This window comes from Neolamprologus brichardi, chromosome 20, assembly GCF_056152115.1.
Source record: "Neolamprologus brichardi isolate AB-2024 chromosome 20, ASM5615211v1, whole genome shotgun sequence".
NCBI lineage: Eukaryota > Metazoa > Chordata > Actinopteri > Cichliformes > Cichlidae > Neolamprologus > Neolamprologus brichardi.
The window spans coordinates 3920560-3932923 of record NC_142123.1 but is presented as its reverse complement, the minus strand read 5'-3'; the positions used below and the strand labels follow the sequence as shown (position 1 = coordinate 3932923).

Sequence of the window (12364 nt, the reverse complement as noted above, 5' to 3'; positions counted from 1 at the left end):
CGAGGGAGTAACGTTGTTTAAGAGAAAGGGGGCTTCGGTTGTATTTGGTTAAATGACATTCTGAAGAACGACAAAGGCCTCGACACAGACGTAACTTCCCTACTAACTAAACAATTTAGAACGAAAGAAGCCCCCTGCTTACTTACATTATGAAGAGTGTAGAATGGATGTTTTCACAGCAGGTCTAGACAAGCACATGATCACAGCTACCGACATTTTCCCAGTATTACTATTGTATACCTTTATCAAATTCTACTCTAAATTCTGCTCTAATACAATACCAGTACTCATGACCAGAGTGCACAAATGCAACATTGTTTTTTCATACTTGACAACACAAGAAAACACAAGAAAAATCAGAATATGTTTGAGATTAGGATTTTTATTTGATGGTAAATCTATTTTTTTATGTCAGTTTTTTTTTACATTTCATTTTGTTTTACTTTGATGCTATAATAGATGATTTTAAAATTCAGTTAAATCTAAGATTATATAGCATCGCAGCAAAACAAGAGTCTCCTCAAGGTGCTTTATAATGTAAGGTGAAAACCCTACAGTATTAGCAGGAAAATACCCAACAATCAAAAGATCCCCTTTGAGCAAGCACTAGGCGACAGTGGGGAGGAAAAACTCCTTTTATAAGGAGAAACCTCCAGCAGAACCAGGCTCAAGAAGGGGCGGCCATCTGCTGCGACCGGTTGGGGGTGATGGAGAGACAATATAGGGAGACAAGATGAAATATACTTCTGTTGGCCAATTACATTGTTTTTGAATAAATTATTAAATGCTTCGAGATCTTTAAAGAAGCATTGTAGTGTGTGTGTGTTTGTGTGTGTGTGTGTGTGTGTGTGTGTGACATGCACTGGCTGCTTAGCTTACCTGCACATTTTTCCAAACACGAGGCTGCGAGAGAGACCATGCGTCGAAGGTTTTTTGTGGTTGTCATTTTTCCACTGACAGCAGGATCTGACCGTAAATCTGGGTTGTAAATCCACTCGGCGACGGTAGATAGGAAAAACTCGCTTTAAAGGAAGAAACCTATTGCAGAACCAGGCTCTGGGAGGGTCACCTGCCTTGACTATTTGGGGGGGGGGAGAAAAAGGATGAAGAAGGGAGGGGAGAAAGAAAAAATGGAGAATGATGGAGAGGTGGAAGGAGAGAAAGGGCAAGAGGGGAGGTATAGGGGTGAGGAGATGAGAAAAGCGGTGGAGGAAGACCAGGCTATGCCGCCTCATGATCCAGTGAGGAAGCAGGAGGGTCCCTCCTCCTGAAAAACCAGAAGCGTTCCTCCTTCTTTTTCAGCCACTGTTCCTGGAGCTCTTTTTTTCTGTAGGATGAGGGTTTTCAGTTCTTCGGTTGTTACTGTAATTTCCTCCTCAAGTTTCTTGCATTTTTTCTCCAGTTCTGTAATCAGACTTGCAATGCACTGCTTTGCTTGATTAAACATTATTCCCCAGGCCTCATTTATGATGTCCATGTTGGGCTGCTTCTGTTGGTTCACCAGCATTTCCTTGTGCCTTTCTTCCAAGTCTTTATTTCGGCCTTCCAGTTCTCTGTATTCAGTGACCAGTTGTTTCTTCTCATGAAGCACTTGTGCATTTCTGTGCAGTGCTTCATTAATCTTTACTTGCAAGACATCATTTTGTTTCTTCATGTTGTGAAGTTTGCATTCCATCTCTTTCTCCTTTATGTCCTGCTGTTTCTTCTCTTGAAGAAACTCTTGGTTTTCCTGCAGGGCTTCATCAAGCTGTACTTGCAGCTGCTGTTTCAAGTTGACAGCATCTTGGAGTTTCCCAGAGATCTCCAGACTAACAGCTTGCGCTTGTTGAAGCTGGCAGGACATTGTTCTTAACTCATGCCTGTTCTGCTTCTTTTCTGTCATCAGTCTTGCAATGCGCTGCTTTGCTTGATTAAACATTATTCCCCAGCCTTCATTTATGTTATCCACGTTGGGCTGCTTCTGTTGGTTCACCAGCATTTCCTTGTGCCTTTCTTCCAAGTCTTTATTTCGGCCTTCCAGTTCTCTGTATTCAGTGTCCAGTTGTTTCTTCTCATGAAGCACTTGTGCATTTCTGTGCAGTGCTTCATTAATCTTTACTTGCAAGACATCATTTTGTTTCTTCATGTTGTGAAGTTTGCATTCCATCTCTTTCTCCTTTATGTCCTGCTGTTTCTTCTCTTGAAGAAGCTCTTGGTTTTCCTCCAGGGCTTCATCAAGCTGTACTTGCAGCTGCTGTTTCAAGTTGACAGCATCTTGGAGTTTCCCAGAGATCTCCAGACTAACAGCTTGCGCTTGTTGAAGCTGGCAGGACATTGTTCTTAACTCATGCCTGTTCTGCTTCTTTTCTGTCATCAGACTTGCAATGCGCTGCTTTGCTTGATTAAACATTATTCCCCAGCCTTCATTTATGTTATCCACGTTGGGCTGCTTCTGTTGGTTCACCAGCATTTCCTTGTGCCTTTCTTCCAAGTCTTTATTTCGGCCTTCCAGTTCTCTGTATTCAGTGTCCAGTTGTTTCTTCTCATGTAGCACTTGTGCATTTCTTTGCAGTGCTTCATTAATCTTTACTTGCAAGACATCATTTTGTTTCTTCATGTTGTGAAGTTTGCATTCCATCTCTTTCTCCTTTATGTCCTGCTGTTTCTTCTCTTGAAGAAGCTCTTGGTTATCCTCCAGGGCTTCATCAAGCTGTACTTGCAGCTGCTGTTTCAAGTTGACAGCATCTTGGAGTTTCCCAGAGATCTCCAGACTAACAGCTTGCGCTTGTTGAAGCTGGCAGGACATTGTTCTTAACTCATGCCTGTTCTGCTTCTTTTCTGTCATCAGACTTGCAATGCGCTGCTTTGCTTGATTAAACATTATTCCCCAGCCGTCATTTATGTTATCCACGTTGGGCTGCTTCTGTTGGTTTATGAGACTTTCCTTGTGCCTTTCTTCCAAGTCTTTATTTCGGGCCTCCAGTTCTCTGTATTTAGTGTCCAATTGTTTATTCTCATGAACCATTTCTGCATTTCTGTGCAGTGCTTCATTAAGCTTTACTTGCAAGACTTGTTGGTTCTTGACAAACCCATTGTGCCTTTCTTCCAGCTGTTTATTATGGGTCTCCATTTGTCTGCACTGCTCTTCAAGTTGAATCTTCTCTGCTTGGATTTGTTTAATCCTGTCCTCTAGATTTTGGTTTACCTGCCTACTTTCAGCTGATGGGGAATTTGGCTGTGCACCCTCGAGAGGACAGCCAGCGTAAGCTTGTTGTTTTTTGCTGTGTTTTCTTTCAGACATGTTGTAGTCTTGATAAAATGACTGTTTCAAAATGTTTCTAAGGCGTACGTTTGAATGCTGCGAACACGAGTGCTGCGAATAAACTGACTAAATGCTTAGGATTCCACCCCTATTTAAGGCTTTCAGATCAAAGGGATATTTTGATCGTAGTATGATGTCATACTACGTGCCTTTGATCGTAGTATGATGTCATAGGAATTAGGCTGTCACATGACATAACTGAATGAGGATTCTTTTTTTTTTAGGTGAGTTTAGTTTTATTCTGTTATTTTTAGCTTTTAGCTTCTATTTTTCTCATTTTTAACATTTATATTTTTAAAATTATTCAACTTTATTCAACAAAAATTTCCCATGTATTTCAGTGGAAAGACCCTTCAAATTCTCATTCAACTTACTCCTCTTTAAACTCTTACCACTTCCACATACATTGACATAGAGCCACCATTCAAACTTTAAAACAAAGCCAAAACATTCAACTATTCAACTTGCATTTATATTTTCAACATCTATTATACTTTTTCTTCAGTTCCAGTTTAAATGTCATCCTTTTTTTTCCAGCCGTTTCAGAGTTTATAATGGGTGTGTATGGGACGGAATGTTGGCGCTAGAGTGAGACAGCTCAACTACCAGAGTGAGAGGAGGGGGGGAATTAATCTTAAAATCTTTTCTTAAAACTGCTGCTGTGTCCACAATGTTCGCTCTACAGCCATCATTTTACCCTCAAAACGTAGCCATCGCTGTCTTCTTTCATCCAATGTGTGTATTATTGTAATAGGTTTTATGGTTCTTTCATAAATGTCACCAATGCACAGCCTCCTCCCTCCAACTCTTCCATAGACTCCAATGTTAAAATGGCTCAGAAAGTTTGTTTGAAAATCAGAGGTACAGGCTGTCTTTACACTGTCACCATGTCCATATAATAAACTCCACAGGCATGAAAACTGAGAAGTCAGTAGACTAGACATTGCTGGTGCTCACGGTGAAAGAATTTTGTCAATATGACTTGTACTTTTCATTTGGGAACGATTTGTTTTGGGCTGACTTTTCTGTTCATTTTAAGCAGCAGAAGTGAGGCGCATGTCTGTGTGCGTGCCATTGGGTGCAGTCACTATAGCAACCAGGCTCACACCTGCCTGCTTAACGAGCTCTCTCTGGGCCTTTCTCAATATGCGTACTTGTGCGTACTTGCGTTCTCGTGTACTCGTGATACGTCATCAGTCGGAGACCAAGTACTGTTCCAATTCGAAGTACGCATCAAGCTGAGAACGCGAAAAAGTCCCGGATGTGTTCTTGCTCCGCCCGTTTTATCGAGCATGCATCGGTGGTGACTTGTGTGGACTTGGTACAGCTAAATATCCCAGAATGCATTTCGTCCAAAACTCAAACGCGGCAATGGCGGACGAGCGGGGCTGAAAACTTTTAAATATTACTCTTTCTGGGTCACAAAATAAACTTTTAAGTTCTTTTCAAGCGAGAATGTAGCTGTGTAAACTTCAAATATCTGCTCAGTTTATCAAGATATCATATATTTCCAAACGAGGTCCAACGTTTTCGGAGACGTCTGTGACCCGCCAGCTCCATAGCAGACAGCGAGGTCGAGGATTATTACAGCCGGCGAGAACAGCGGACTCCCGGCAGATCGTTTTAAACCCCGCCGCGGTCTTTTCGCTACTCAGGTTAAACAAACCCCAAACCCCAGTAGCTGTCTATTGTATTGAGTGTCCACTAAAATAAAAATAAAAGCGTTCTAACATCTCACCTGCTTGTTTTTATTAAGGTATGTACACGTATGTACATGTACACTATTTTTATTAATAGAGATTTCACTACTGAGGTTAAACATGATATAAAAGTCACTTAGATCACTTCTAAATGTTAATGTTTGGCTTATTTCGGCTTTTTATTTGTTCCTGAGTAAACCGGTTTGGCTGTGATTAAAGTTAAGCTTCATAACATATTACTCACAGTTAAATTAAGGACGGCAGTAAAAACTCCGGACCTGTGACATCATCAAGTACGCTGGTGTTCCAATTGTACAAATTGCGAGTCCGTGCTCGCGTTCTCGGCGAGTCCGTACTCCCGTGCGTTCTCGGCGAGTACGTACCCGCCGAGAACGCGAGTACGTACTCGCGTACTTGAGAATTGAGAAAGGGCCTCTCACTCTGCCAAGGTTAAACCTAAAAATGTCTGCTGCAGCTAAGCAGTTGTAGTAAGATTAACTTTTTCAATAGGTACAATAAAACAGATTTGACAGGGTTTTGCCACAGATTAATAGTTTGTCAGTAGTTAGAATATGCCAACTAAGTAGAGCATTGTGATTGGCACACAGGTTTTTCAGATCTGGGCAGTTGGAGTCAGTTGATGACTTTAAAATCATCCTTTCTGACTGGATAATTAAAGCTCACAGCATCTACCTGTCTGTAGTTGATTTCCCCACATTTTAATTAACGTTTAACTAATCTAATCTCATTTAATGTCTCTGTTTATAGTCTGTATAGTTTATCTCCCCACTAACACACTTAAAGTAGTCTTAAAATGAAACCCACAAAACAGTTCAAGATGAAATACTTTTTATTTGCTCATGTAATGCCAGTTGCCGTGTTTTTCTGTATGTCACTCATTCGCTTATACTCGGGCAAAAAGTACCAATTTGTGCACTAGTCTAGTGTATTTTTTCCCTCTATCTCTCTATGGTCGTGTCCAAATTCATGGGCTGCATCCTCCTGAGGCCGCATTTGTAGACCGATTACGTCACAGCGACGCGCCGAAGGCTGTCCAAATTCGTAGACTCCTCCGAATGCAGCCGACAAATCCCCCTTTTCCCCGAATTTGAAGGATGGGTCGGGTGTGTCCTTCGTGGCCTACCATATCCCAGAATTCATAGCGCGGCCCAGCCAAACTCCAGTTTCCAATAATGGCGGCCGCTACTAAGTTTTAAAATTACTCTTACTAATCTTTCTGGGTCACAAAATAAACTTTTAACATATTTTCAGGCGAGAAAGTAGCTGTGCAAACATCAAATATCTGCTCGGTTTATCAAGATATCGCATATTTGCAAAAGTGCTTCGACGTTTTCGGAGCATCTGCTACCCACCAGCTCGATAACAAGCCGGGAGCTCGAGGGTCACTGAAGCCGCCGAGAACGGCACAACTCCCGGCACATCATTTTCAGATCACCGCGGAGTTTCGCTACTCAGGTTAAACGTAATATATAAGTCACTTAGACAACGTAAAAATGATATTGTTGGGCTTTTTTCTGTGTTTTATTTGTTCGTGAGTAAATCGGTTTGGCCGAGACTAAAGTTATTAGATTAGATAAAATAAAACTTTATTAATCCCCCGGGTGGGTTCCTCTGGGATTTTCACACAGCTGAATAAACGTCAAACAGAAAACTGATTAAACAGAAGTGTGAGACGGTCGAGAATTTACGCCAGTGTCCTGTTATATTTTAGATAGCAAGGAGCAGACAGCCGAGTTTACTAAACTCCACCGAGACAGCGCTGACGCTAATCAGAAGGTTAGACCGTCCAATTTCCCCAGCCGTTTAATTCCGGCCTACCCGACCTTCTGAGGACCCGGCCCACGTAGACCGCGAAGGCCGGGTCCTCAGGAGGATGCAGCCCATGAATTTGGACACGACATATGTCTCTCACACACAGAGACCAACACACAGACATGTTCAATGATCAAATTTCCAAGCACTACTTGAATGCCTCATCTGTTTTTAACCCATCACTGGACCAACTGTCGTCATTAGTGATGGTAAATTTGATTCTTTTTACTGAATCGAGTTTTAATGAGTAACTCACCAAAGTGACTCGTATTTTTTGAATCATTTGATTCACTGAGTCAGTTGACCAGAGAGTGCAAAAAATGTACATTTTCACTCAAACTTAATTTGTTTCTCTTTTCATGTAAATCCTACTGCTAAGATGAATGATTCTAAAAGAAAACAACTATTTTATAGAGCGAAAAAGAACAAAAACATTTCTAAAATTAAGCAATTTCCTATCAAAATTGCTTAATAAACATTTATTTGATTTTATTAGTATTTTCCTTAAATGTGTTAAATATATATTTTCTCATCTAAATGTCCACTGAAATGTGAGCCTGGGGGCGGTAATGCGCCTTAACATTGGTTGCCAACCAAGAAGAAGAAGAAGCTGTTAGCCAGGAGGGAGGGGGTGAGCGAGTGAGTGAGTGAGTGATTCGTTTGCTCTATGATTCAGCACAGGAGGGAGGGGGTGAGCGAGTCCTGAGTGATTCGCTTACGATTCAGCACAGGAAGGGAGGGGGTGAGTAGCTCAAATGTGCTGTTAGCATGTTAGCAGAGCGATGCTACTGTGAACGGAGGAGCTATTTTCTTGATGTGAGCTTCTACTCAGGGTTTTTTCTTCCAGTTCAGAGCAGAATTTTTTTTGTTACGATACTGGATGTTGTGTTTTTCTCCACAATTATAATTATAAGCTAGATACATTGCTGCTAACAGCAACAGGGATGAGTCAGTGAGTCAGTTGGCCTTGTGAATCATGATTCATGAGTCAGTAAAGTGATTCTCGAGTATTGAACGATTCGTTCATGATTCGTGCATCACTACGTCAGACTTAACGACCGGATAAGGAGCAAAGAGTCGGCTCTAAGAGCCGTCTTGTTTCGACCAACACATCACCAACAACCATGATGAAAAACGCTAATCTGCTTCCATCACCATCAGCTGATTAACATTGAGCTGCTGCAGTCAACACCATCAAACTAATTTAGTGTTTAATGTTATGTTATTTAATGCTTTTATTTTTAAATCTTTACCAGAGCTTAAAGACTGTAGATGTTCACACCTGTTGTTAGAAAACCAAGCTCACAGCAGTATTTTTTTTATAACAGGAAATTTAATTTTTTATTGGTTACCGTGTTTATTACCACTTTTATCAGTAATGTACTTCCTATAAAATAAAGATTTGATAAGTTACCGGTTTATTGAAATCAGCTAGTGAACACATCGATCACTTTATTGAACTACACGCCTTACACTCTTGTGAACTCTGGTTACTAACAGCAGGTGTGAATGTTTGGAGTCCAAAACGCAGATCAAGATTAGAATAACAAGGCAATGTAAAATCAGTTTAATGCAGTTGACAGTAGCAGCTCAGATGGAAATCAGCCAATTGTGAGGGGAGCAGAGGACCAAAACTCTAAGAGTTGTGGGACAAGTGAAGAGAACACTTTTGGATTATTGTTAGCATAAAAGATGGAAATTTAAATAAATGTTAAATTTTAAAATTGATCATTGCCTCCTGTGTCTAAATAAATATATATATACTGAATACCAGTAAAAAAAAAATGAAGTAATGCACTCCTTTCAAGGATGCCCCAAAGACCATCACTTTTCAAAATAATAATAATAATAATCAGTAATACAAATAATATGAAAGTTACTTACATGTCAAAGATGGTGTTTGTGATCTTGAAGAATCTTAATGTGATAAGGAAATGAAAGAAAGTGCGTGAGGAAAATAAATACAAACATTTTTGTTTTTTCCCAGGATAATTCAATATAAAAGATTCTCTTACTAAAAAAATGAACAGTGTAATTAAAAATCTGAAAGGCACTGCATGTGTTTATATGGTAAACTGACTAATTCAAGCAGCAAACACTAGCAGTGCAAAAATGTATCTAACTAGCTGACAGACTTTAAAGTCACATGAAGATATATCAAAATGGTGACTTGTGCCAGAACAAATGACTTGACAGACATAAATCCTAAATTTCCTTTAAGTAAAAAATTGGTGACATAGTAATAAGTGGTCCCTAGTGGTTTTCAAATTATTACATGGCTTGTTAATTTTTTTATTAAATTATTAAGAAGCCAGATGACTTCAAAACATTTACTAAATTACTATAAAGCACTATCCAAACTTCAAAACAAAATAATATATATATATATTTTTTTTAATTAATTACAAATACCTTATAGGAAAAGCTAAGAAAAGGTTGCAGAAGCACAGAAACCAACTGCCGTGTACGTTATAGTATGTAAATTCAAAAACTGTATAGAGAGAATGGCGCAATGAAAACAGAATAAGATAAGATAAACTTTATTGAGCAGAATATAGGCAGTAAGAGTTTTGTAATTAACTTTTAATTAAGTTTGTCAAAGACAATGACAGTAAATTAACCCAGTTCTACCTGCTTCTCTTTTCTCTAATACAGTAGAGTCTGATCTACTAAAAATCCTCATACTTGACAACACAATAAAACACAAGAAAAATCAGAATATGTTTGAGATTAGGATTTTTATTTGATGGTAAATCTATTTTTTTATGTCAGGTTTTTTTTTACATTTCATTTTGTTTTACTTTGATGCTATAATAGATGATTTTAAAATTCAGTTAAATCTAAGATTATATAGCATCGCAGCAAAACAAGAGTCTCCTCAAGGTGCTTTATAATGTAAGGTGAAAACCCTACAGTATAAGCAGGAAAATACCCAACAATCAAAAGATCCCCTTTGAGCAAGCACTAGGCGACAGTGGGGAGGAAAAACTCCTTTTATAAGGAGAAACCTCCAGCAGAACCAGGCTCAAGAAGGGGCGGCCATCTGCTGCGACCGGTTGGGGGTGATGGAGAGACAATATAGGGAGACAAGATGAAATATACTTCTGTTGGCCAATTACATTGTTTTTGAATAAATTATTAAATGCTTCGAGATCTTTAAAGAAGCATTGTAGTGTGTGTGTGTGTGTGTGTGTGTGGGGGGGGGGGGGTGGGGGTGTCAAGCTGGTCTTTTAGTCATCGCTGCTGCCCTTAAAGCAGCTCCTAAACGGCTTCATTAAAGCTTTTCCCACTGCTCGAAAGAACCTTGTAATTTTAGACTTCAGTGTGGGCTTGAGTACAACCTCAATAATCATGTCCAGGAGATCCTGAAAAAGTTCATCAAAAGTGGAATCATCTGGTGTAAGAGCCGAGTGTACAAACTGATCTGCAGAGTCAAGCTCCTTTATAAGGGCTTTACTCATTTTCTTTAGAATCCGCCGTTTGTTATTTTTAAGAGCACTCAGATATCCTGGGATTATGACCTTATCTAGAAGCAGATCTGTAAGACGCCTGGTGATCGCTTCGTATTTTTCTATATTCAGAGTCTCTGTGTCGCAACTACATTTCTCCAGGAGCTTATCTAACAGACAGTTAATGAAGTCTCTGACAATTTTCTCAGTCTCCTCCTGTAAGTTTTTAGAGGTTGATGGCTGACTTTGAGCTTCTGTAAGCCCAGCTTCAGTGATAGGTTCAGGCTCAAGGCTGTTTTCTGGGGGTGGGCCCTGCAGGTCTCCTGTCTCCTGCTGTAAGTTTTTAGAGGTTGATGGCTGACTTTGAGCTTCTGTAAGCCCAGCTTCAGTGATTGGTTCAGGCTCAGGGCTGTTTTCTGGGGGTGGGCCCTGCAGGTCTCCTGTCTCCTCCTGTAAGTTTTTAGAGGTTGATGGCTGACTTTGAGCTTCTGTAAGCCCAGCTTCAGTGATTGGTTCAGGCTCAGGGCTGTTTTCTGGGGGTGGGCCCTGCTCTAGTACACTCACGCAGGAGACTGTTTCATTTTTGGGAGGACAATCTGGACATGACTCTGGTTCAGACAGTCTGTCATTTTCTTTTTGCTCTGTTGGAGTCAGTGCTCTTAAAATCACATCCTGGATGTCTCCCACGGCACCAGAAATCTTGTCACTTTGGACAGTTTGATCCAAAGCATCATTCTTTAACCACAGAAGAGTGTTTTGCAAAAACTTTTGCACTGAGTCTTCTACAGTCACATAGAGGACCTCGGGCGAAAAGGGTAACTCATCTGTTGGCTCTGCAGACCTAGAGATCACAGAGTCTGAAAGACGTTTTCCTGATAGCATCACAGGGAGTACATATCTTTCAGTTGACTGGAGATGGTCATACACTTTATCTGTCAACTCCCTGGAAAACATCTCAGTTGCCTTTATCTTTTCCAGGGGGTTCCAGATAAGGTTAAAATGTTCTGGCCCGTTTAATTGATTAAACATTTGTTCGAGAATGGGTTTGATGGTGTTATAATCAACTGGGGAAGAACTTTTAAGCGTGCTATCCATCACTGGTGTGTTTACATAGCTACAAAAAGAACTGTAGTTGTCCATACAATCTGCTCTCTGATCATCAAGAGACTTGACCGGTTCGTGGAGACAGACGAAGAACCTTTTGTTTTTCTTCACCAGGTGTTTTATCTCTCTGATCAGTTTGTAAAACTGCTTTTTGGCAAAAGCGCAGAAGTGGTCTTTGTGCAGCTTTTGGTCATTGCTTTTTCTGGATGGGATGGGTGACGCGAAAAAGTTTTTCACCTTTTGGATAATTAACTGCACATTAAAAGCAGGTTTGTGTGAGTCACATTTCTCACCAGATGTGACATCTTCACCATCAGAAGACTGCAGATTATCAATTATTGTGTTTACAATGTCAGCTGCAGCTATTTGTGCTGGCGTGCTGGGACGCTGGAGACTTTCAGCTGTCTCAGTTTCTGTGTCATCTTCGGCATTCGAATTCTTCAGAGTGTCAAATATTGCATTGACAACATCAGCCACGATCACTTCACCTGGGGTGCTGGAACGACTTTCCGCCATCTCTCCAGTTTCACTTTCTTTTTTCTCTACAGGCGTCATGTCATTTTCATCCTTATTGTCCTCTGTGATTCCTGTGTCTGTGCTCCATTTGGTGAGAGCGCTGCTCACCTCCTCAACAACCATTGCCTTCTCAGAGATCTTTGATTCAGGACTCTCTGCTCTTGAATTAGACGGGCTAGGGGAACTAGCTGCGCCGCCCTTTGACATGCGCTGGCTGCTTAGCTTACCTGCACATTTTTCCAAACACGAGGCTGCGTGAGAGACCATGCGTCGAAGGTTATATGTGGATATCATTTTTCCACTGACATAAACAGCAGGATCTGACCGTAAATTCGGGTTGTTTAAGAGGAGAGTCACAGCTGAGTTAACCTTTTCTGAGATTTCCGATTCAATCAGTTTTGTCAGCGTCTTACTGGACGGACAGTTTTCATGGGGGATGTTAAGAGCGATGCCAATGCTGG

General features: G+C 40.6%; 1 protein-coding gene across 1 annotated transcript; it reads right to left on the bottom strand.

Moving 5' to 3' along the window:
• Positions 1–1091: 1091 nt before the first annotated feature.
• Positions 1092–3355, bottom strand: LOC148096885 (uncharacterized). The gene has a single exon (XM_087834070.1). The coding sequence runs from the start codon at positions 3278–3280 to the stop codon at positions 1232–1234; it is 2049 nt and encodes a 682-aa protein (XP_087690196.1). The 5' UTR covers positions 3281–3355; the 3' UTR covers positions 1092–1231.
• Between the last annotated feature and the right edge of the window lie 9009 nt (positions 3356–12364).

Excerpts from the sequence above, each read along its gene's own strand:
- LOC148096885 (XM_087834070.1), bottom strand. The coding sequence starts at position 3,280 with ATGTCTGAAAGAAAACACAGCAAAAAACAACAAGCTTACGCTGGCTGT.